Source organism: Mauremys reevesii, linkage group 3 (genome assembly GCF_016161935.1).
Source record: "Mauremys reevesii isolate NIE-2019 linkage group 3, ASM1616193v1, whole genome shotgun sequence".
NCBI classification, from domain to species: domain Eukaryota; kingdom Metazoa; phylum Chordata; order Testudines; family Geoemydidae; genus Mauremys; species Mauremys reevesii.
This window is the reverse complement of record NC_052625.1, coordinates 83,849,265-83,874,509: the sequence shown is the minus strand read 5'-3', so window position 1 is coordinate 83,874,509 and position 25,245 is coordinate 83,849,265. Positions and strand designations below refer to the sequence as shown.

Here is a 25,245-nt window from a genome sequence, read left to right as displayed (position 1 = left end):
GGATTTTCTGGCAATGCATTGAAACTTTTAGGTATTATTCCTACAAGCTTCGAAGTCATGGCTTTTTTTTTTAATTAAAGCAACACTGATTATTTAAAAGTAAATGAATGCTTTGCTTTGATTGAATCATGGGGAATAAAATTGAGTGCTATGCAAATACCTAAACTTTTGTGTAGCTTTCTCTCCATGTAGAAGTTACTGCTATTCAACATTGGCATATACAAGTGTGTTGCTATAAGCTGCCTCTTTGAGAAGATTTTGAAAGTTTTCCCTCTTGAATAACAATTTGAGTTGTCAATCTAAACTGCTATGACAGAATACATGCTCAATTACTGCCATCATAGGAAAACTCATAGCCAAAATTATAAAAATTTTATTTGGTAAAAGATGCTTAAGTGGTTTTGTTCCATATACAGAGTGGTTGGTTAAATAGCACCAAATTTATCACTTCAATTTGTGCAGTTAATCGTATTGGAAGGCAAACATTATTCCTTTAGCCCTCTTTGCTGTTTTTCCCCCTTCTTCCTCCTCGTCTAGGTGTGGGGGGGTCTTTTTGACAACAGTCACAAATCCAGCGACCTAAGAAAGAAAAGTTGACATTAATAAAAATATTAACTAACTGTAGAACCCATGACTAGTTTACAAGATGAGTAAATACTTTTATTTTTGCACTACCTGTGCTGGTAACATGCAAAACATAAACCAATGTCTAGAAGTTAATATTTCTTCCTTTAAATTTGAAGACAATGTAAGTACATAAGAGTAATAATACTGGGTAGGAACAGGTGGTGGTATATACATTCCCACATATTCACTGTATCTCAAACTGACTGTGATCACATGACTGGGCTTCACAACAATTAAGAAGCTCCAGTGCTACTGTAGGATGGTTTTGAGATAACAATAAACACTACCCATACTTCACTTGTGACTCAAGGAAAATTGAGTGCATTAGATCAAAGCATCTTAATTTGTTGATTGACTACTTTAGAGGAATATTAACTACTTCTACTTATGTTCTACCTTTAGTATGGCTCAGTTATGTAGATCCTAGTGTAAATCAATCAACTTGAATGGAAGAGAGTTCAGCAGTAATGGAACAACTGTCAACTCTAGTGCAGCTCACAATGTTTTCAAGACTATCAGTGTTACAGCAACGCTAGCATTGCAGAACTTACTGGGTACGTGCATCAATACAGTAGCTGTATTTTGCGACATGGATTTAGTATTACACAATCGGACTGACTACTCCAGTCAATGATCTAGTTCTTTAATTCTGATTCTACACTGCCTTACACCTTGTGCAGTCATTTACAAAGGAGCAAAATGAGTGAAAAATGCTACTAAATCAGTATCTTTTATATTAATGTAAAGTAGGTATAAATGACTGCACATAGTGCAAGGCACCAGCTTTGTTTTAGTTTAAAGTTTAAGCATGTTACTGGGTTTATTTAGTTGAAGATGCAAGTTGTGACGTAAAAAAAGGGTCAAGTGTATTTACACAGATGGAGTGGAGCACACACTTTTTTCTTCTACTTTAATAAAGCATTTGTACTGTTGTTAAAGCTTCTAAAACAATGCAAAGGTTATACTATCAATAGGGAGAAATGCAAAGTTTATACGTCCTTCTTCATTTATGGACGTAGGTAGCTAATCAATATCTTGTGGGAATCCTGAAAAAGGGGGGTTCTGAGCCATAGCGCTACTCGAGTTTTGACAGGAACAGTCATAGTGTTGTAAAATGGTGAAGCTGCCAATCCTATACTCTGTACATTACTAAAATATACAGAAAATTTTTAGAAAAACTCATTTCTGCTGTTTTGGATAATTCAGTGAATGCCATCTTACACTGTAGATGCTACTTAATGTTTACAGTCAACTAATTCATACACCCCTATGGAAGTATAATCTTGTAACACAGTAGAAAACCCCAGCCCTTAAAGACTAATTTCTGTTTCATTACCTGAAGGGATAGCACCAAGCCCCACACAAAAGGTATGATAACCACGGTCACATACATCACAGAACATCATTTCTTCTTCATGGTGAGGCTGCCCACATATAATGCATGTTTTACACTCCATACACTGCCAAGGGTAGGTCTTAATCATAGCAACAAGCTCCATGGTCATATCAAGACAAGAAGGGTGGCCTAGATTAAAACCAATATTATTACTAGCACCTTTAGAAATGAAGTTGTAAAATAATTAGTATAACTTAATAGCTATTTTACAAAAATCAAATTTAGCTCACCTAAGAGACTCAGTGCAGTGAATGTGTTCTAGTACATACTTAAGTACAATTAAGGAAATTTTAAAGAGAAAAAGTCAGTTTCTAGGAAGACTGAAATGTTTGAATGCAAATTTAGTATTACACAAAATATTTCCACTGAAAGTAGTAAGACGTGGCAATTAAAACTCCCAGCATTCCAGTTAAAGTGTATATCGATACTTACCACTGTTGTCACATTGGGAGCAGTGTATAAGTGCTTCAGTCTTTCCTTTCTTGTTGGACTCCTTACCCTTCAGACAAATTCCACATATAGCATTTGGAGTGACCTTTGGCTGGAAGGGTAGAAGAGGGCTATAAATTCATCCCAGAAGAATTTATAATGGATTTAACAGGAAATTTGTTAAGGTATCTCCATTTTAACTTTTGTAAATTACTAATGTAAATTGTATTCTGTGATTGAAGTGACTCTTAAGACATAAGGTGATATTGACAAACACTGGTTATTTTAAAATCTTAGGAAAAATGCATACAAATTTGATATTTAGAGTATGTGCAGTGAGCTACATGTAAATCATTTTACAAAAAATGAAACCAGAACAAAAGTGTATGCTAGATCCTCCTGCAAGCTTGTCAGCTAGCACTTCCCTTAATAGTGAATACAAATAACATACACTATATTATACCTTTAAAGCTAAATCAAATTTGTTCAAATATAGAAGGAATAGGAGAATATGTTTATATGAATCTCCAAATTCACAAGCTTCCATGTACACAAGAAAACATAAATATCCTTTAAGAAATGCAAAATTACTTAACCCATCTGAATGGAAGCTTAAAATTAGTACCACAAAATAAGATACAATTTAATACACTTAATTTGTATTGTTTAAGCTCCCAAAATGTCTAATAGGCAAGTTAGTTGTGTTGCTTTAATGAGTTTTACTGTTCCTTTCTTCTATATCCAAAGTCATGATTGCTGTTGCTATAGAAAGCACTACAATTCTACATTTACAACACTGCTAGGAGAGAGTGAACTGAGAAAGAAAGGAACTGAGTGTTCATAACATATATTTAAGGCAAAGAAATCCCAGGTGCTTAAATTGGCTGTGCGGTTCCCAGTATTTGTGTAGTAATTTTGTGACCAAACCCAAAAGATAAGCTAGCAGTAGCTTTACTTAGAGGAAAAGAAAAAATATAATTAAGGTATCAAATTGTTTATCAAAGGGCCACTCAAACAGCTTTAATGTCAGACTTCAACCTACTGCATCTTAATGAAGGTTTGGATTCAAATACAGCACTTAATGATGTAAAATCCACTATTGCCAGAGATTTTTAAAAATCTGTCTCAGTGATATTTTAGTTCTGTTGTACAGAAGCAACCTTTAGTCAATGGAGGAATTTTGAACTAAAAGCGTACTCCCTAAGGAACTGTGGGATTGCTGATAAATAGTCACAATGGGACTTGCTCTATTTAAAAAAAAAAAAAAAAACTTGCCAAATGAAAGAGAGAACAAAAGTGGTAGACTATTTTCAACCTAAGATGGTATTAATAAAAATGGCAGGGAACATAAAGCTATTAAAAAGAAAAAAGTATTCAATACTGCCCCTTTTAAAACAAAAATGTTATTTACCAGCCAGCTCTTTCCTAACATTTAGCAAGATAATTAATGTCTTCAGCAATTCTTAATCTGTCAGAATTCATTGCCCTGCTTTGAAAATGTTTGACGTTACTAAACCCCCTTTTGTGGCTATAGTCTGCTTAACTTGTCTGGCCTGAAGAGTTTTCAATAAAACAAAACCCACCGGATGTTTACATATAACTTCCTTTTCAAAAGATGACAGAGGCATTCATAAAGACTTTTTTTGCTTATTTATTTTAAAAAAGCATAGTCAAACCTGTTTTATACATAAATATAGTAAAACTGTAAAAGAAGTCTAACATTCACAAATGTCTCTACAAAATAAATATCATGGAAGTGAAAGCATACATAGAAAATTCTTACTGGTAACTAACTATTCTATGTCTCCTACATATATACCTTGTATACCCTGCTCTTCCCAACAAAAGGATAGTGGCACATACTTAAACCTCAGTCTTGCTGTGTTTATTTACCCTCTTGTTGCTTACTGCTACATTCTAAGAATAAGGTGGTTGTTGTGTTCTTTTACCTATAGCTAAGTAAAACAAACCTCTCTAAAATAGCAAGTGCACTTCTCTAATCCAAATTCTATTTCAGCTATGAATTATTCATATTATACTGCCATAATATACAGCAGCAAACTCCCTCTCACTCCACTGAAACTAAAGTGAACTAACTTTCGGTTACTGTACCTGTGTTAGTGTATGTGTAGTTAATACTTTGATACATATAATTATAAAATTAGACACTGACTTATGTGTATTTATTGTTAATACTTCCCTCTACTTCCACTCCACTAACTTGTGTTCACTAGAAAATGTGAAATAATCACAGCATATTAAAAACATAGAGAGCCCCAAGGTATGGAAGCACTCAAAAAAAAAAAAAAAAAAAAAAAAGACAGGGGAAAAAAAAAGAAAAGAAAAACAAACCAAACAAAACGCAAGATATTCACATTTCAAAGCAATTCAAGTTCTACCATCCTAAAGAAATTAAATGGCTTTTAGGGAACACTACGAAAATATCTGTCTATCCTGTATGGGAAATCATAATATCCCATTTGACCATTTTATTTTCCAAATCATCTTCATCTTATTTTGATGAAGGGTGAGGCAGAGGGACTCTGTAACTAACTTCCATGCTGCTGTGCTGCAGCTCAGAGTCTCAAATCAAGCATTGCAACCACTCAGACAAGCATGAGTTTTCTCTGAGGTCCTACTGCCTGTGGGCAAGGCATTTAAATTTCATATATAGTGAACCCAAAGCAAAATGTTTTGGGGACCTAGTAGCTCAACACATGGCAGATTTATTATGTGCAAAAACCTCCTGAACTCTGAGAACAGAACCCTGTGTGTGCAATGTAGTAGCCAGTCCTGCATCAATTGCAGCAACATCCAAGACGCACTACACTTTGTGATGTAACGAAACATAAAACATGCTAACCATAATATATCAATTAAAAGGCTGACACTTAATAAAAATGGCTTCATACAAAATACACCAGTTTTCCTGCTTAAAAACAGAAGTAAATATGAGAATTCCATTGTATCATTTATACTGTATCGACTATAGCTATTCACTTATATATGTTGATGTTGCAGCAATTATCCTTCAATTTTAATTAAATGTAACCTAAAGATTATCCTATAAAATGTGGACAAACTGAATAATACAGAGGAAAAATATTACCAAAACCCCCAGAATTTAAAGGGACATTTAAGATCGGTTTATAGCCTTCAGCTTAAAGTGCCTTCATATTTAGGTACGTTCTGGTGTATCAATATCTGTTCAATCTTTTTGTAGGCCACCTCTAACAAGAATGTTCACATCTAATCAGTTTTAAGATATTTCATGTAAGGGGCATATTAAAAATGTTTTAAAATTCCCATTTAAAAAAAATGCACAGCTGTATCACCTCTGAGGTATCAACAGCCTGATGCATCACCTTTGAGTAATGCTTGGTACACTGAAGTTGTGAAGACATGTGCCATACAAATATTTTGGCACTGTAAGTTATCAAGTTAGCTTGCACTAATTGCTTTGTTACTAACATAATCGGTAGTTTTAAACTAATGGGTAATAGCCATTTGGGTCCATTTTCAAACTGCAGTACTGCATTACTTGTACAGCTCTACATTTAGGAGTTCAGAACCTTAGAAATGGTTCTGTTTCATTCGTTCTCTCTATGTATTCAAAAGGCCACTAGACAGAGCAGACTAACAAACAGATACTGTACTTTGTGGTCTTCATACCTAAATGAAGCTCCTTTTTCTGCCAGACCAGTCGCATACAATCTCTAATATAAAGTTAAACAAAGCTAACACTTTTTCAAGCTTCATCTTTGGATTTCATAGTCTTGAAAATATTGGCATGAGTTTGGGTCTGTAATAAGCAATTCGCAAAGTTACATATATAAAAAGATATTTATATTACACAGTTCAATTATCCATAATTTGCATCTATCTTAAACAACTCCTCAAAAGAGGAGAGATGGCCGAAGCTTGATAGTTTTGTTATAAACTGCAAAAAATATGTATTGTGCAATTATAGAATCTACAGAAACCTTTTCCAATCAACTGATGCTGTCCAATTCTTGTTGATGACTAACTTCTAAGTTTGATGTATAGCTTCTTTATCAACCAACAGTAAATTTAGATTGTTAGCAAACATTCCTGAATTGTAAAATTCAAACCATTAACAGCCCACAATTACCTTTGCTGCTGCAAGATTTCCCAAAACATACGATCTTGACATCACAGAAAAAAATTCTTGCTTTTTTTTTTTTTTTTTTTTTTTAAAAACAGCATCTTTTGGAAAACACTCCCAATCACTATGGTTTAAACCCTTCCTTACTGTAGCATCTTTCCACACAGTGGGCCTGATCCTGCTCCCACTGAAGACAATGGCAAACTTACTGAATTCAATGGGAGCAGGATTGGACCACACGTATTTTTGAAGGTGTACAATCAAGACCCCGTTCCTGTACAAAGTTCCATAGACTAAAATTTAAATCATGCAGATGAACTCCAATTTCTCTTGAAATATATTTAATCCTCATTTGACTAATGGGAAAGTGTTACATTATTAGTATTGATTATTCTATCCTGGGTTTGGTAATCACTGCTTTACAGATGTTAAAGTGCCTTATTATCATAGCCAAATTTTAGCGTGAGTAAGAACATTCTGCCGACAGAAATTCCTTTTGTAACATGAATTAGATAAATTATTATTCTCCATATCTGTCCTAAGTGTTTGGGTAGTGTTGCTTAAACTGTAGTTAGTTTTGCATTCCGCCCCAAAGGTGGCTGCACTTATCGGTAAGTGAAGTAAAACCTATAAATAGTCTAATACTTTGGGATCCTTCAGGATGAAAGGCCCTATTTAAGTGCATGTTATAACAATATATTCAGCCATATTGCTGCGTTTTACAGCACTGGTCTCATGATCTGCTGCCATACTAACTACTTCTACTAGGACAAAAACAGCGAATACTCAATGCTGGTTTTACACTGACAGGTAATTCTGACTGCTATATTAAAGCAGTCAAGAAAATATAAAATTCTCTTTATAACAGCCATCATTTTTTTTGCTGTAATTGCCCAGAAATCAGTTATGACACAGAATTAGAAGCCACTCCATAGCCAGGGTAACAGAAAAACCCCTAGTGAAATAAAGCCAAAAAAGGAAGGAAAGAAGCAAACAGTTGAGAGCACAACAGGAGAGCAGCTAGTGAAGTACAGCAAGCAGAACTTCCATATTTTTGAAAAACAAAGTTAAATATTTCAGGGAGAGAGGCTGGTCAGTAAAGAAGCGGAGTCAGGGGCTTTTTTCTTCTACCTTGTACCCAGGAACTGATTTGGACAGTACAGAACGTTTGGAACCATCTTTTCTTGGAGTAGCACTTTTGTCTCTTGGTTTTTGTCTTCCCTGAAAAGAATCCTCCTGGTTGTCATTGGCGCATTCACCTTCAGATACATTGCCAGACGAGTTGTCCTATAATAAAAACAACTTTTTTTGAGAGAGAGAAACTAGTCTTTTCTAAGCTCCAATGCCAACAAGGGTTAGTGGCTTCCTATCTACAGGAGCACAGGTGAAATTTAAATATGGTATGGCCTGTTTTATTGTAACCTTTTATGCCTATATGTCTCACACAGAGACTGGCATCACAGCACAAGGGTTCCAGTATTTTCCACGGGATCCTGATGCAAAACCGGTGAAGCTGCATTTAACCTTTGTTCTAAATTGTTTTAATTTAAGACTTATCAAAACCAAACTATTTACCAATATGCTGGATGTTCAACATCTATCAAGTCTTTCAAAGATACAGGCCAGAAAGCAGATAAATTGCCCACCGCATGTTTGAAATATGCTACCAATTTGGCATCTAAAAGAAGCATTAAAATGGTAAAACCAAAACTTTTTTTTTTTTTTTGCTTTTGCCTCAAAGGTCTCCTTTAACCTAAACTCTACTGGACACAGATGTTAAAAATCCAAGTGAAGCCACTACTGACACTGACCAAAGGGAAGGGGAAGAAAGAGAATCTCTTTTTTGTTAAAGATCACTTTTCAATTTATCTCACCGAATTGCCTTTGATTTTCCGTTTGTCGTCCCCTCGACCCTCTTCTGCATCATCCGAATCTCCATCACTGTCCAGTGCAGGCAGTTCTGGATCCAAAGGTGGTTCATAAAGGGCTGTGTTTAATGGCAAATAACGAAGTTCATCTGGGGAGTATCTAAAATCAAGAAATAATTGTTTACTACCATATACTTCCACACACACCATCAACAAAATATAAAAACACTTAATTGCCAGTGAAAAATAAAGAAAAGTCTGGATAAGCTGAAAGCCCATTTTTAATTGCATATAACATTACCACAATTGTGTGCACATGAACTATAATTATGTACACAATTCTGAAAATCTGGGTCACAAATACATCTCTTCTCCTTGGTCATAAATGTTACTCCATGTTAAACAATATTTGGTTACATTTTAAAAAAACACTTCAGCTACTCAGTCCAGTAAAAGGTGCATGTTCCCTCACACCTTATAGACCAGGGGTCTCAAACATGCGGCCCGCGGAGCTCTTCCCTGCGGCCCGCGGAGCTCCCGCAGGGCCGCCCAGAGGGGGGGGCAAAAGGGGCAATTTGCCCCGGGCCCTGGGCTCCGCAGGGGCCCCCAAGAGAAAAGCGGAGGCTCCCGCCTCCGCCCCTCTCCTGGAGCCTCAGCGCATCAAGCGCCGAGTCTCCGCCGGGGCCTCTGAGCCCCGCTCCGCTCAGAGCCGCGTGGTGAGGGGGCGGGGCTGGGAGCTCCAACGGGGCCTGAGCCCCGCCCCGCTCAGAGTCGCGTGGGGAGGGGGCGGGGCTGGGAGCTCCAACGGGGCCTGAGCCCCGCCCCGCTCAGAGTCGCGTGGGGAGGGGGCGGGGCTGGGAGCTCCAACGGGGCCTGAACCCCGCCCCGCTCAGAGCGGTGTGGGGAGGGGGTGGGGCAGCTGCCTTCGCTGGGCGTGGAGCTCACAGCTCCGCCCCCTCACCACGCGGCTCTGAAGCGGGACGAAGCTCAGGCCTCGCCGGAGACGCGCTCGGGTAAGGGGGGGGGAGCGGGACCCGCCGGGGCCGGGCCGGGCCTGGGTGGGAAGCGGGACCCGCGGGCCGTGGGGGGGGGGAAGGGAAGCAGGACCCGCCGGGGCCGGGCCGGGGGACGGGAAGCGAGACCCGCGGGGCCGGGCCAGGGGTGGGGAGAGCGAGTCCCGCCGGGGCCGGGGTGGGACGCGGGACCGGCCGGGGTGGGGAAACGAGGGCCCCGGCGCCGCCGAAGCGCAGCCCGGTCTTCGGCGGTGGGGGGCCCCTTCTGTTCTGGGACCTGCCGCCTAAGTGCCCCGCCGCCAAGCCACCAAACAGCTGTTGGTGGCGCTTAGCACTTTCCAGAAGGGAGGGGGGAGGAGCGGGGAGCCGCGCGCTTAGGGGAGGAGGTGGAGAAGAGACAGGGCAGGGGCGGGGCCTCATGGAAGGGGTGGATTGGGGGTGGGGCCAGGGGCAGCAAGGGGGCGTGTCAGTGATGCGGCCCTCAGGCCAATGCACTAGTCCTCATGCGGCCCTCGGGGTCATTTGAGTTTGAGACCCCTGTTATAGATGAAGGCCTGATCCAAAGCCCACTGAAAACAATGAAGTCTTTCAACTGATTTTAATGAGCTTTGGAACAAGCTCGAAATCCTAGTGTCTGAGCAATCAACTAAATAGATCCCCCAATTGTTTGAGAATTCACACAGAGACAAATTTTAGGAAATTATTCAACATCACATGGAGCTGCATGAAAAAGAACTTTTTAAGACTTCAATCCTGCACTGGAACCTGTTATTCAGCACTCCCTTTGCCACTGTAGAGTTCCATTGAAGTCAACAGGTATGTGCACAGCCAAAGAGATTATACTAGCAGATACTAACGCAGCATCAGGGCCCAGATGAGTACAGTAAAAGTAGAACCAACACTCTGCTAAATACCCAGAGATAGATTTAACATGTTTGTTGGTTCAAGGTGCTTTGTTCTAGTTGGCAGACTCAGGATAGGTTTAATTATTTTTAACTAGGGCTGTTAACTCAAATGATTATACAAAACAAATTAATTAGATTTAAAAAATTAGGCACGATTAATCACAGTTTTTTTAGCAAGTGTCTTCAGCATGGAAGCATGTATTCTGGAATGGTGATCGAAGCATGTACAAATGTTCAGCATATCTGGCTACACCAGCGTCATGCGAATCCCTGTTCTCACTTCCAGGTTTCAGAGTAGCAGCTGTGTTAGTCTGTATCCATAAAAAGAACAGGAGTACTTGTGGCGCCTTAGAGATTAACAAATTTATTTGAGCATAAGCTTTCGTGGGCTGTAGCATCCGATGAAGTGGGCTGTAGCCCACGAAAGCTTATGTTCAAATAAATTTGTTAGTCTCTAAGGTGCCACAAGTACTCCTGTTCTTTTCACTTTCAGGTGACATTGTAAATAAAAAGTGGGCAGCATTATCTCCCATAAATGTAAACAAACTTGTTTGTCTTAATTATTAGCTGAACAAGAAGTAGGACTGAGTGACATGTAGGCTCTAAAGTTTTACATTGTTTTGCTTTTGAGTGCAGTTATTTAATAAAAAAATAATAAGTCTATATTTGTAGGTTACAGTTTCATGATAAAGAGATTGCATTATAGTACTTGTATGAGGTGAATTGAAAAATACTATTTCTTTTGTTTATCTTCTTACAGAGCAAATATTTGTAATAAAAATAATAGAAAGTGAGCACTGTACACTTTGTATTGTGTTGTAATTAAAATTAATATATTTGAAAATGTAGAAAACATCCAAAAATATTTAAATAAATGGTATTCTATTATTGTTTAACAGTGCAATTAAAACTGCCAGTAATTGTGACTTTTTTTTTTAAATCTCATGATTAATCTTTTTAATCATTTGACAGCCCTATTTTTAACCAAAATTAATACAGAACAGCATCTTAATGCGGACTAATACATTAACTATATTTATATTTGTGTTGGAAGATGATTATGACAGTTAATCTAAGAGATTGTTCCATGGATTATGCCAAACATTTTACACCCACATATTCACCAAAGATCAAACAATGCATACACTGAAACCTCCAGTAAGTAATGTTTATTATCCCCAAGAGGCTATTTATTTTATATTATATAAAATACCATATGGACACACATATAAATATAAAACACATTTCACAATTATTAATTAGGCTCCAAAAGAAAGCAGTAAGGGACACAGAATTATGTGGATTGAAATTTCAAAAATATGCCAATTATATTTAGTGCACATTTCACATGTTAATTATGAAATGTACTTCCTTTAGAAATGAGCATGCTTGTTTCAGCAAAATGGGGGGAAAAAATTAATGCACGTGAAATCTGTGGCACAGGATTAATACGTCACAGACTATCAAACATTTTAATGAAGTTATAATTCTTCAGATATTGCCTCAATTTCTAACATTTTAAGTGTTTTTTCATTGGGAACATACAGTCTATGGTGCAGGTATATACACTCTATATTCCTAGCAACTAAATACTTGAGAAGGCTGCTGTGCATTAGTTATTCCACTTAAATGATCTTTACTTTCAGTCAGCATTAGAAAAGATGAATGGAAAGTACAGGTGCATTAGGTGTGCACATAACCCTTTTTGTAAAACCACACCCTTTTGGAAATCATTTTGCATTTATATAGCAACTTTGATCTGAGGATCTCAAAGCACTTTACCAAGGTGACCACTATTCCTGTTTTACCAATGGTGAAACTGAGGCCTACTGCGAATACGTGGCTTGCCTATGGTCACACTGCAATCCAGCGGCAATCAGGAATAAAATCTTGGCTCCCAGTTATCTGTTCTAATAACCAAATCAAGCTGCATCTCCATTTGCTTCACTCTGGAGATGATGCACATTGAGTCAACCCTTACATATAACATGGAAGTTTCTGGAGAAAACATTTCCAGGCTAATCTTGGGCAATACAACATATTAAGGCTACGTGCCACAGGGCAGAGGTTTTAAAAGCTTATATACACAGTGAAGCATAGGCATTTTGGGAGGGAGAGGGGTCCGTTTATCAAAACTTTCCCTCCTCTCTCACACATCCAATTTCACTTAAATTCTTAGGCCATGCAAAAATCAATCAAAATTAGCTGTTAGCAATGATCAGTCTTAGAAAAACTACCTCCTAAAACTGTTTCTCTGCATTCATGCAAAATTGCTGCATAGAAAGCATTTGACCACAAGCCTGCAATACAAAATTTAGACATACCACAAATACTCTTGACAGTCTCTGTAGAGCCCTAGTACTGAATGGACACAGAGAGTGAACTACTCTCTGTTGCATGTCAAATCAGTCCCGCTAGAACAGTGGTGGGCAACCTGTGGCCCGTCAGGGTAATCCGCTGGTGGGCTGCGAGGCAGTTTGTTTACATTGACTGTCTGCAGGCACGGGCACCCGCAGCAGCCTGTGGCCTTGCCTGTGGATGGTCAATGTAAACAAACTGTCTCGCAGTCCACCAGCGGATTACCCCGACGGGCCGCATGCAGCCCGCGAGCCACAGGGTGCCCATCACTGCTCTAGAACAAGGCTGCGGCACACTGACAGCAGTGTGGAGAAGCTTGCACTGCTGCTGCCACTGCCAAACTTGTTCAGTGGAGAATCCACTTCAGTCTTTTGGTCGGTCAGACTCACATACCTCATGGACATAAAATTCACTCAAAATTATTTTGTAAGTATTATCACTACTACTCATCCCAGCTAGTTTCCTGGGATATACAAGCAAGTAGATGTAATATAGACAGCAACTATGATATATTTTTAAGTACCTTTTGTAGTACTCCTGGAACTGGCCTGGTATGAGAGCCACTGGATAAGGACTAACCTTTGTTCTCTCTGTAGGTAATATTTTGTATTTTCCTTGAGGCACCTGGATAATCTGTATTGTTTAATACAAAACAAAGATCTCATTTTCCACACAAGCAACCTTTTTTTTTTTTTTTTTTTTAATTCATTTGTCTTTTCCACATTTTTTAACTCGGCCTTTATTATGCTGGAACAGTCACCTGATTTTTCCCAGATTCACTGCAGCACTTAAGGGCGTATATTATATACAGCATATTTTATAGTTCTACTGTCAAAACAATATTCTATAAAAATCTAAATAATAAATGCCTATTTAACTAGGGCTGTCAATCACAGTTAACTCACGCAACTAACTCAAAAAAATTAATCGCGATTAATCGCACTGCTAAACAGAACAATTTAAATTTATTAAATATTTTAGGATGTTTTTCTACATTTTCAAATATATTGATTTCTATTACAACATAGAATACAAAGTGTACAGTGATCACTTTATATTATTTTTATTGCAAATATTTGCACTGTAAAAATGATAAACAAAAGAAACAGTATTTTTCAATTAACCTCAGACAAGCACTGTAGTGCAATCTCTTTATACTGAAAGTGTAACTTACAAATGCAGATTTTTTTTGGTTACATAACTGCTCTCAAAAACAAAACAGTGTAAAAATTTAGAGCCTACAAGTTCACTCAGTCCTACTTCTTGTTCAGCCAATCGCTAAGACAAACAAGTTTGTTTACATTTACAGGAGATGCTGCTGCCTGCTTCTGATTTACATCACCTGAAAGTGAGAACAGGCTTCGCATGGCACTTTTGTAGCCAGCGTTGTAAGGTATTTACATGCCAGATATGCTAAACATTCGTATGCCTCTTTATGCTTCAGCCACCATTCCAGAGGATATGCTTCCATGCTGATGATGCTCGTTAAAAAATAATGTGTTAATTAAATTTGTGACTGAACTCGGTGGGGGAGAACAGTATGTCTTTGGCTCTGTTTTACCTGCATTCTGCCATATATTTCATGTTACAGCAGTCTCGAATGATGACCCCGCACATGTTCGTTTTAATAACACTTCCACAGCAGATTTGACAAAACGCAAAGAAAATACCAATGTGAGATTTCTAAAAATAGCTACAGCACTGGACCCAAGGTTTAAGTGCCTTCCAAAATCTGAGGGGGACAAGGTGTGGAGCATGCTTTCAAAAGTTTTAAAAAAGCAACAATCAGATGCAGAAACTATAGAACCCAAACCACCAAAAAAGAAAATCAACCTTCTGCTGGTGGCATCTGACTCAGATGATGAAAATGAACATGCAACAGTCCGCTCTGCTTTGGATCGTATCGAGCAGAACCCATCATCAGCATGGACGCACATCCCCTGGAATGGTGGTTGAAGGATGAAGGGACATATGAATCTTTAGTGCATCTGGCATGTAAATATCTTGCAATGCTGGCTAGAACAGTGCCATGTGAATGCCTGTTCTCACTTTCAGGTGACATTGTAAACAAAAGCGGGCAGCATTATCTCATCTAAATTGTAACCAAATTTGGTTGTCTGAGCGACTGGCTGAAGTAGGACTGAGTGGACTTGTAGGCTCTAAAGTTTTACATTGTTTTATTTCTGAATGCAGTTATTTTTTATATAGAATTCTATATTTGTAAGTTCAACTTTCATGATAAAGAGATTTCACTAGACTACTTGTATGAGGTGAAATGAAGAATACTATTTTTGTTTTTTACAGTGCAAATATTTGTAGTCAAAAATAAATATAAAGTGAGCACTATACACTTTGTATTCAGTGTTGTAATTGAAATCAATATATTTGAAAATGTAGAAAACATCCACAAATATTTAAATAAATGGTACTCTAATGTTGTTTAATAGAGCGATTTTTTTTTAATTGCTTGACAGCCCTATATTTAACACAATGGACACCTAATCTCCTGTATGGCACTATGACTCTGTAATAAGATAGAAAAATAAAAAAGACACCCTTTTATTACATTTACATTACCATACAAGCTGCTAAATAAAGTAAAACATAAATTAGTTTTCATACTGAGCATCTTTAAAATGAAATTTTACCAGAGCAGCATAATAGTAGAGAGTAGTAAGAACAAGGAACTCTAACTTTGAAAGCAGACTTTTGTGTACAAAAGCATCAGGTATGATGAGCATATACAAAAAAGAATCTCACAGGAACAGCCATAAAAGATCAGATCCACTATCCTGTCACTGACGGGGGCCAATATTAGAAAAGTCTAAAACCTTCAAATGGACTATTATGCAATAATTTATCTATGGGGAAAGCTTCTGCTTAACTGCTCTCTGGCAAGTAGCGCTTGGCTTAAATTCTGAAGCAAGACTGATACACACTTTTATCCTTTCAGTTGAACTATATAAAATATTTTTATGAATAAATGTCTAAACCTTTCTAGAATACTACTAAAATTTTTGCATCAAGAATAATTTGTAGAATTTACTATCACAAGCTAACTTTTTGACAATCAGTAATTATCAATTTTAAATTTCTTGCCTTTTAATTTCATTAGGTGTCCCCACACTCTTGTGTTATGAGAAATGGTAATAGGAGCAGCCAAATGACCTGACCTCCTTTATGCTAGTTTATATACTACTACCACAACACTTATTTGTCTCATGTCTCAACTAGGTAGTGCTAATAGTGCTTCCTCCTCACGTGGAAGTCTTTCCAGCTTGAGAAATCAATTAGTTAATGTAAAGGATATTAGAAAAACTAAAGTGGAAAGCTCTATTCTATTTGGTAAAATAACTTTTTAAAATGTATATATTCAAATCTATTTATTTCTAACCCAAATTAATTCTAATCCAATATTATGATAAAAAATGGTTACAACAATATGTTTTCCGAAAAAGCACCAAAAAGACTGACATCTTTACTATAATAAACAAGGAGCTACCTGTCATTATCAAGCAATAAATTTAAGTCAACCTACATGTGTCTGTAAATCAAAATAGGCTCTTCTTTCTTCCATTCGTTCCCGGTTTAAATTGCTGTTAAACTCTGCAGCTTTCTTGGCAGCTTTCTTAATATATTCTGGAACTTTACTAGCTTCTACTTTTTGTGTGTTCTGTTGTTGCATTTGCTGAAATAAAAATAATTGTATTAATTTACAAGACAAATTTGAAAAATCAGATATTACAAAAGGAACTTAATCCACATGCCCAGTATGTTCTAGATCTGGTTCATTAAAGTCTGAGGGATTACTTACAGAGTACTCTTTATAATGATCTGTTATTCGCTGGCGTTCTTTTTCTTGCAGTATTACAGAATACTCAGCGTGTTTGGCAGGATATTCTTTAATCATCAAATCAATCACTTCATCACTGCGTAAGGCTGTTAGACCTAGATTAGATAAAAAACACTAACAACACTACATTGCAAAACAAATTTTAAGTCATTTACCATTTTGACCCGTAGTCTACTATAAAGTTTGCCATTAAAGCAGACAGCCTAACATACACAATACCTTTCACTGAACATAGAAATTATGCTGCAACAACACTCTTTTTAAAAAATTCTAAAATGAACCACTCCTCCATTTTCAAAACATTTTAGGGGGGTTAGCTGTGTGGTTCTCATTGAATTTAATGGAAGCTGTATGTCTAAAGCCTCATGTTTTGCTTTAAAAAAAAAAAGATTAGGGAAAATCAGCAGCCCAAAATATTATGCAGCTGTTATTCTGTTTACAGATTCTGTCATATGTCAAATAAACCAATGACAAATCAAAAGATACAGAATACAGGGAAGCAATGAAAGTGATTTTATAAAACAGTCAACTTCCTGTATCAAATGAGAATGCAGTGTTACACAGATTTGTGATATCAAAGAGAATAGAACTGTGATAGACAATCAATCAGTACGTCAATCCAACCTAATGTTTATTATAAGTGAAAGAAGAAAATATTAAGATTTTCCTTCTGATATGAATATACTCAAGTACTTTAATCTAATTCACATGACCTCGAACCTGCAAGCTGATCAACATAGGCAGACCTTTAGAGCTGCACAAAGCCCCATCTAAGACAATGGGTCTTCATGCCGACACAGAGGTTCTCTTGATCAGCTTGGAAAAGCAGGGCCTACATTAATAAAATATCCCCTTTAGCAAATGAAGTCATTAGAACTGGTAAAAATAACAAAGATCTAGTAATCTGTTGAAGACCTTAGACTCAAAATGTTACACATTCTTAACTTTACATTACATTATAAAGGTAAAATAAATAACCTTATTGCAATCAAAACCAATTTAAATGTCTAGTCAAAAATTACTTGATTCTATCATTTTAAGGCAGGAATCAAATATTCTAGCCTAATCCAACTGCATCAGAAAGCTGAAAATTCATTTTGTTTTCTTACCTAAAGTACACTGAGTCTCTGTGATGACATTTAGTTCTCTGAGGTAGAGTTTTTCCTTATGAGACAGATCTCGTCTCTCTAAATCTCCAAGAGAGGACAAAACAGCAGTAAAACCGTGTAGTGTTATACATTTCCAAATCCATCATAAAAGAAGTTCAAACTAGGCCAAAAACTAGTTTACAACTTCTTTTCCACATGCTGAAAAAGGAAGTCTGAACAATAAAATGTCTATTTTAGTTAATATTTAGTTTAGCAGTAGTACAATCCAGGGATAATAATAGAAAGTCTGAAAAAAAATACATTAATAAAATGTAATCTAAGGGGATATTCATTTAACAGACACAAAATTATTCCAAACAAAAGTACTACACTACTATAGAAAAAGATGTTAATGTTTCTTTTATAAATAGTTTAAAAATTAGATTTCCCTCCAAGAAATTGCATTAAAATGACATTGACAAATAGTAAAGGCAGAAAGTAAGGTTTTGAAAAGTGTTTTACAAATTCTAATGTAAGGATTATAGTAGTTAATGCAGGAGAAGACAGACTGTCATCAATTCTCACATAAGTGAAGCACAGATCCCCCTGAGTATTCTGATATTTTCCCTCCACCTGGAAATAATGTAGTGCACTATTGTGCAAGAACTGGAAACTGAAACTGACCAACCTAGTTCACTATCCAAGTTGAGCAAAATTCAGAAAGTTCCCAATAACAACAAACACTCAAAAATAAATTAAGGCCAAGATTAACAGAAGTCACTTAAGCACCCCATCCTCTGAAAAGCAGGCTCCTTTACATAATTTCAACATAGGCACCCAAAAATCACTAGTCACTTTTGAAATCTCAGCCCAGATTTTCAGCTACTTATTAGTAACAGAGAAAGAAAAATGGGTAATCTTGATTTTTATCTTGACTATGTCCTCTTAACTGAAAGATCTATGTTATATTCCAAAAGAGGAGAGTTGCCAGCTTGTACACATTTGAATCGACAGATTTTTTTACACACGCTTTTCAACCTGGATACCTGGATATTTTCGTTTAAATGAGGTCACACCCAAGTATTCACTGACTTGCTCCTGAAGCATATAGTATTCTCCAGTTTCATCAGGTGGCCATTTGTATTCTATCAAATTTTCAGCAGGAAAGTAGCTAAAGCTAAACACAAAAACAACGGGCTTGAAATAATAGTAGTACATTTTGCTAAAAAAATATACATTGCATAAAAAGTGTTAGAATACTCAAAGTAATAGTTAACAATGCCATGCTTCTAGAACTTGATCTAATTCCCATTTAAGTCAACACAACATTCCTGTAGAAAGTTGGTTCAGTCCCTTAGAATTTATCCTCCTATCCCATCTCAAAACTACACACATTCAGTGTGTTTCATTTTACTAGTGTTTCACAAAACTAGTATTTATCAATGACTCACTGGACATGAAATCAAGGACTGTGTAATCCTTGACAAGGTAAGAATAAGAAAACAGGCATGCATACTGAAAGATAGATATTTAAAAAGCCATAAAATTATAAAATGCAAAAAAAAAAAAATCAAATGTACAAGTAAAGTCAGTCTTTATGATAACCAAAGCGCACTTTGGCATAATTTGCATTAAATGAACACGCCATTACACTACATTAAAAGCAATGTTGAAGCAAGGAAGTTGCTCACATGCCACTTTAATTCACCGTGCCTCAGCACTGCAGAGGTCAGAGAAATGCATGAGCAACATATAAGCAGAGAAAGAAGAGCTAATGTTAAAACTTCTGGAAAAACACAACAAAATAGTGTTTTAAAAATATAAAACCTCAGTAAAGTGATATTACCCAAGATCTTGACTAGAAGTTTCACAACTTCGAGAACTGTCCCCCGAGCCCATACGTCGTCTTTTTGATGGCTGGCTGCTATCATTTGAATTTTCTTCTGTGTCATCCTGAAATAAACATGGAGAGCAAGCATTAAAAATAAAGCCAAGAAGTCCTGCATGTACTTAATGTATTAGGATATCACAATGTAAAGACTCACAAAGATGTAATAAACTATTTTGGGATTGTGAAAGGTGGCTGTGACTAGAACAAACTTGCTCCCTATAAGTACTGTGCTATTTCAAAAGGGTTCTCTGCGCCAAATCATGGGCTGGCTTGCACAGTTCCTTACTCCCTTGTGCTGGCTACTCATCATGCTTAGCAGCACAGATGGGGAACCAGGTTCTGCAGAGGCACTATGTTTCCCCCATTGTCACACAGGTGGGCAGGAAGGGGTGGGAAGTGGGCAGATCTTTGCCTCTGCCCAGCAGCACCCACATGCCTACAGGTGTAACTGTGTCTGTACATCATCTACTAAAGATCTGGGACAGTTTACTCAATCCCCTGAGCAGTGAATAAACTTGGAGCATGACCATGACTCTCAAAGATATTGTATCCCTCCTGGGCTGCTCCAAGAGCAGTGCAACAACACATTACCCTTTGCTATAACTGATACACCTGTACCTCAATATAACACTGTCCTTGGGAGCCAAAAAAATCTTACTGTGTTATAGGTGAAACCATGTTATATCAAACTTGCTTTGATCCACCAGAATATGCAGCCCCCTACCCCCACTCCAGAGCACTGCTTTACCGCATTATATCAGAATTTGTGTTATATCGGGTCGCGTTATATCGGGGTAGAGGGGTACTTACAAATCAAGGAACGTATCATCAGTGACAAAGAGGATTTGCATAAACAGAGTTAAAGTAATAGAAAAATATATTTTCTCTGATGTGAGTATAAAAGAAGCTGTGTCTAGTTTACATAAAGCTTTAAACATAGTACAGTGAAACCCCGCTATACCGCGACCTTCGGGGTCCAAAAAATCCCATCGCGCTAAATGCGGGGTCGCGGTATAGTGGGGTTTCAAATCAGTCAGGTCTTCAGTGGTCCCCAAAGCGGTGCATTGAGGTGCACCGCCTAGTGCCTCTGGTGCCTAGTGCCCCAGCAGGGGAGAGGAGCTGCGCTCCCCCTCCTCTCCCCCCCGCCGGGGACAGAGAACTCCGGGGCTGCGGGCGCCAGTGCTCTCTGTCCCCGGCAGGTGGTGGGCCGCAGCTTCTCTCCCACTTCAAGAGGAGCCGCGGCTCCCCGCCTGTCAGGGACAGAGAACTCCGCCGGTGCTCTGTCCCCGGCAGGTGCGGGGCCGCGGCTTCTCTCCCGCTTCAAGAGGAGCTGTGACCCTGCGCCTGCCAGGGACAGAGAGCACTGGCGCCCGTAGCCTTGGAGAAGCCAGAGAGAAGCTGGGGCCCCGTGCCTGCTGGGGACAGAGAGCACCGGGGCCAGCAGCCTCGCAATTCTCTGTCCCCAGCAGGTGTAGGGCTGCAGCTTTGGGGACCATTGGTACAGTACCATACTGTATTATACTGTACCTTAAAGGGGAGCCAACCTGCGATCGCGTTTATGCGATTTCACGTTATGGCGGGGCGCATTATGGTGGGGTTTGACTGTACTACAAAAGAGCTGCTTTTCATGAAGAAAGATGTAGGGAGAAAAACTGATGCAGTGGAGTTGAAATATATAGGGAGGGCAGAAGTCATCTTCAAAATGAGTTGTTACAAAAGTGAAGTTACTCTATCGGTGGTGCCTTTCCCCAGTCAGATTTAAAGAGACCTATGGCAAGAGAAAGGATGATATTTAGAAGGTGTGTTGTGATGAGATTTGCTCATAATTGAGGGTCATGCCCTAAAACGGGGGAGGAGGGGGGAGGATGAAAAAAATATACAATTTTAAGGTGTTACCAAAGTGAAGGACCAATGAAACCAATGGTCTTATTGTTGGGATATCCACTGAATAAGTCAATTATATCTAAAAAATGAAGATTATTATAATATTAATTGATTGAAATCCCATATAGTTTATTATTCAGCCTGTAAACAGATGTAGGAACCACAGAATATCAGCCATATACCATCTTAGTAGCTGCAACTCCGTGTCACATTGGAAGAAAATAAAAGCCTTCATCTTGTTTAATAACATTTGTGAAATATTACTGATGGAAGAACTAACCTGTCAAAAACAGTCAAGCCCACAGTTACACTTAGTATTTGTTTATTAATTAATGACAGGTACAATTATTAGGCCTTGTTTAGTGAATGTCTTTCCACTTATATTAATATGTTAATCTCAAATATAACACTTTACATATGGATTTTCAGAGACAATGGAGATCTATAAACTAATTTTCCCTACTTTAGCTACATAACACTTGTAAGATCAATACAATCAAAAGATTAGAAAAAACATGTCTGTCTTCCTCTCTGTTTTTGTTTTACTTTGTTTATTTGACAACTCTTTATGTCTAGTCTTTTCTCCCTTTTGCTTGTGTGGGTCTTCACATAGCAAAAAAGAAGAGAAAAAACTTTTAAATTAGGAAAAAAATTAGTAAGAAGTTTTTAGCAGGTGGAATTAGATCAATTTAAAAAAAAATTTAAATTGACTGTCTCAAGCTGATGGAGTCAGAAAGAGGTGGTTTTCATGAAAAGGAACATAGGGAAGTAGAAAAAGAAACTTGTGAGACCATCAGATCTTATGGTTTTATTACAAAAACTATTTCTATGGAAAAATAATATTAGTTGATCAAAATCCTGTTTTGTTTGTTATTCAGCCTGTAAACGTCAGTAGGAACCACTGAGTATCAGCCATGTAGCTTCAGCACTAAAATAAATAGCAATGAAGGAGAACGCAGAGGTAATGAGTCACCATATTAAATACTAGGGTCACAGACATAATACACTGACAATTTCTGTAACTGTGCTGAACATTGTTTTAGCCCATCTCCTCCATAACCACACCATTTTCAACAATAGTTGAGAGTGTGGCAGGGGACCCCCAACACCGACAACTGATGTCTATCCACAAAAAGAACAGGAGTACTCATGGCACCTTAGAGACTAACAAATTTATTTGAGCATAAGCTTTCATTTTTAGATTCATGCTTTCTAATGCTGGATTTGGCATTGCCCCAAAAATGGCTGCTGAGAACCCTGAGAGTAGTAAAGGAGAAAGAGTTATTTACTCACCTCTCCATTTTCATTATTTTTAATCCCAAAATGATTTCAGCAGTTGCTATCTCAGAAACTTCTAGTTAGAGACTAAGGCTTTGTCTACACTAGCACTTTTGTTAGCAAAACTTTTGTTGGTCAGGGCTGTGAAAACACACCTCCCTGACTGAAGAAGTTTCACCGAGAAAAGTACTGGTGTGGACAGCTCGTTGGGGATGGTTTAATTATGTCGGCAGGAGAGCTCTCTCCCACCGGCAGAGCAGCTACACTAGAGACCTTACAGCGGAGCAGCTGCAGCAGTACAGCTGTGCCACTATAAGGTCCGTAGTGCAGACATCGCCTAAGAGATAAAAGGATGTAGTGTGATGCATAGGACATGGCTCTGGGCTGACAGTGAATAGATCTGTGTTTCAGCCAAACACAAGGTCATACAGATCGGACAGGGGACTCTATCATGGGAAGCAGTGATTCTGAAAAAAAGACTTGAGGTTCATGGTGGGTAATAGCTGAACATGAGCTGACAGTGCCATGGTGTAGCTAAAAGAACTAAATTGGAGAGGAGTCAAAGAAGGGCCATGAGAATGATTAAAAGATTGGAAAACATGCCTCCACCATGAGACTCAAGAGGCTCAATCTATTTAGTTTATCAAAAAGATTAAGAGGTTATTTGTTGACTGTCTATAAGTACCTACATGGGAAACAAAAATTTGATAAAAGAATTATTCAATCTAGCAGACAAAGGTGTATCAAATTCAGATTAGAAATGAAGTGCAAAATTAAGAGCAGGAAATCAGCCATTACCAGAAACTTTTATATTGAATGTTGCCCCTTTTCAACCTGAGCAGCTAGTCAAAGTTTGGGGCCCTCAAGGTGTTCCAAATGGGAGCAGAAATTAGTGATGGATATTTTTTCAATGCAGTTTTGTTTATTTCTAAAGAAGGTACAAAAATCTGTCTCTCTGAATGAAGAAGAAATCAAAAAGGAGGAAACAGCTTCTTTTGCCCACCGCACCAAGTGCACTCTTTTCATTCTGCACCTCAAACCAAAAACCTGTCCCCAGTTTCTTCAGGTCAGCCACCATGCTTTCAGCCGCTCTCTCTCTTTTCCAGTTTTTCCCATCTGTTCTGCCTGCGCCGCCGCCCCCCCCCCCCACACACACACAAACACACACACTATCTCTCTCTCTCTAAAGCAATACTCAGCACAAGCTCTGGGGTGCATGCACACACTCCTTTTCTCTTATTTGGGGGTATATGCTTACAGTTATGTTAACTGAAGGGTGAATTTACACTTATCAATCTCAATGGTGTTTTAAACTCAACTCAAAACAAATTTCCATCCAGCTCATAACACAGGATTTTTTTCCAGATGAGATGGTCTAGTTCAACAACAGCTATTAGACTTGAAAAGGGAGTTCATTCACCGAAATCCTATGACCTAGGTTACACAGAAGACCAAATGATACCAGATGATCAAAATGGTCTTTTCTGGACTTAAAATATATGAATCTACTCTCAGCTCTGCCATGCACATCCTGTGTGACTATAAGTCACTTATCTTCTATGTACCTTTGTTTCCCCATCTATACAAATGAGATAATACTTAGCCTCTTGTGTATTATTAAAGGTGCTATGTATTAAGAATATCAATCCTTTAGACCATTTGCAAACTTGAGTTTTCCAAGATACTTTCAAACAGTATTTGCTAAAGTCACCCCTGAATTTGAGGGAAGGGGAGAAGCAGGAAACAAATGGTGGAAACACTGGAAAGCCCAGACCCTTTGCAAAGCTATTAGCCTGGCCCACGGGTGCCGTTTTCGGCCTGCTGCAGGACTGTACAGGGCCAGTCCCAGACCTTGGACCTGGGCATCTTTCGGGCCTGGAACCCAACCCTGGTTGAGACCCAGGAGCTCTATCCCCCCCACCCGTGCTTGGTCCCTCTGGCGAGAAGGCCGAGGAGCTGTTGTAGCCCGTTCACTCGAAGAGGCCTCCAGGGCTCTGTATCCCAGCACTTGCTCAGCTCAGCGCCCGGTGCAGGGGGCTCCCTCCAGCGCAGTCTGAGGCACGGCCCGTGGACTGGGGGCCGGGACGGGCCGGGTCTGGGGGCGTGGAGAGGGGCCAGGGGCACAGGGGGGACGCGAGGGGGCAGAGCTGCAGCCTATTCTCCCTCAGGGGCTGCCCGCCCCGCCCCGCAGGGTCACCTCCCCCCATAACACCGGGGAGGGGGGGCAGGACTGACTCCCCCGGACACACACACGCTGCGGGCCCCCCTCTGCCCCCGCCGCCCCCCGGTGCTCCCTGCGAAAGTCCCGCTGAGCCGCGACGAGGGGGGTCCCAGCCCGGCCTCTCTCACCTTCAGCGACTGGGCCCCCGGCGTGGCCGGGTCGCTGTCACAGACCCGCGGGGACAAAACCGCCGCCATGGCCGCCGCCCGCTCCCTCCGCTGGGCGGGGCGAGAAGCCGCAGCGTCCCCGGCGTCACGCCCGCCTCGTACTACCCCGTATCGCCACCTGCCGGCCGGCCGGACCCGGAG

At 39.1% G+C, this 25,245-nt stretch overlaps 1 protein-coding gene across 3 annotated transcripts; it reads right to left on the bottom strand.

Moving 5' to 3' along the window:
• Nucleotides 1–357: 357 nt before the first annotated feature.
• On the bottom strand, nucleotides 358–25,235 carry PHF10 (PHD finger protein 10). 3 transcript variants are annotated; one of them, XM_039528801.1, is made up of 13 exons: nucleotides 25,066–25,141; nucleotides 21,082–21,322; nucleotides 19,510–19,616; nucleotides 18,710–18,840; nucleotides 17,685–17,768; nucleotides 16,537–16,670; nucleotides 16,261–16,410; nucleotides 13,246–13,355; nucleotides 8,453–8,606; nucleotides 7,710–7,865; nucleotides 2,456–2,564; nucleotides 1,964–2,152; nucleotides 358–579 (listed from the first exon to the last, which is right to left on the bottom strand). In XM_039528801.1, exons 3-13 carry the CDS (start codon nucleotides 19,560–19,562, stop codon nucleotides 494–496), a joined length of 1,356 nt encoding a protein of 451 aa, XP_039384735.1. In that variant the 5' UTR covers nucleotides 19,563–19,616; nucleotides 21,082–21,322; nucleotides 25,066–25,141; the 3' UTR covers nucleotides 358–493. The 3 variants fall into 3 exon arrangements, with proteins under 3 accessions (XP_039384735.1, XP_039384733.1, XP_039384734.1); XM_039528799.1 differs by lacking the exon at nucleotides 21,082–21,322 and having other exon boundaries at nucleotides 25,066–25,235; XM_039528800.1 differs by lacking the exon at nucleotides 21,082–21,322 and having other exon boundaries at nucleotides 17,685–17,762; nucleotides 25,066–25,234.
• Nucleotides 25,236–25,245: the final 10 nt, after the last annotated feature.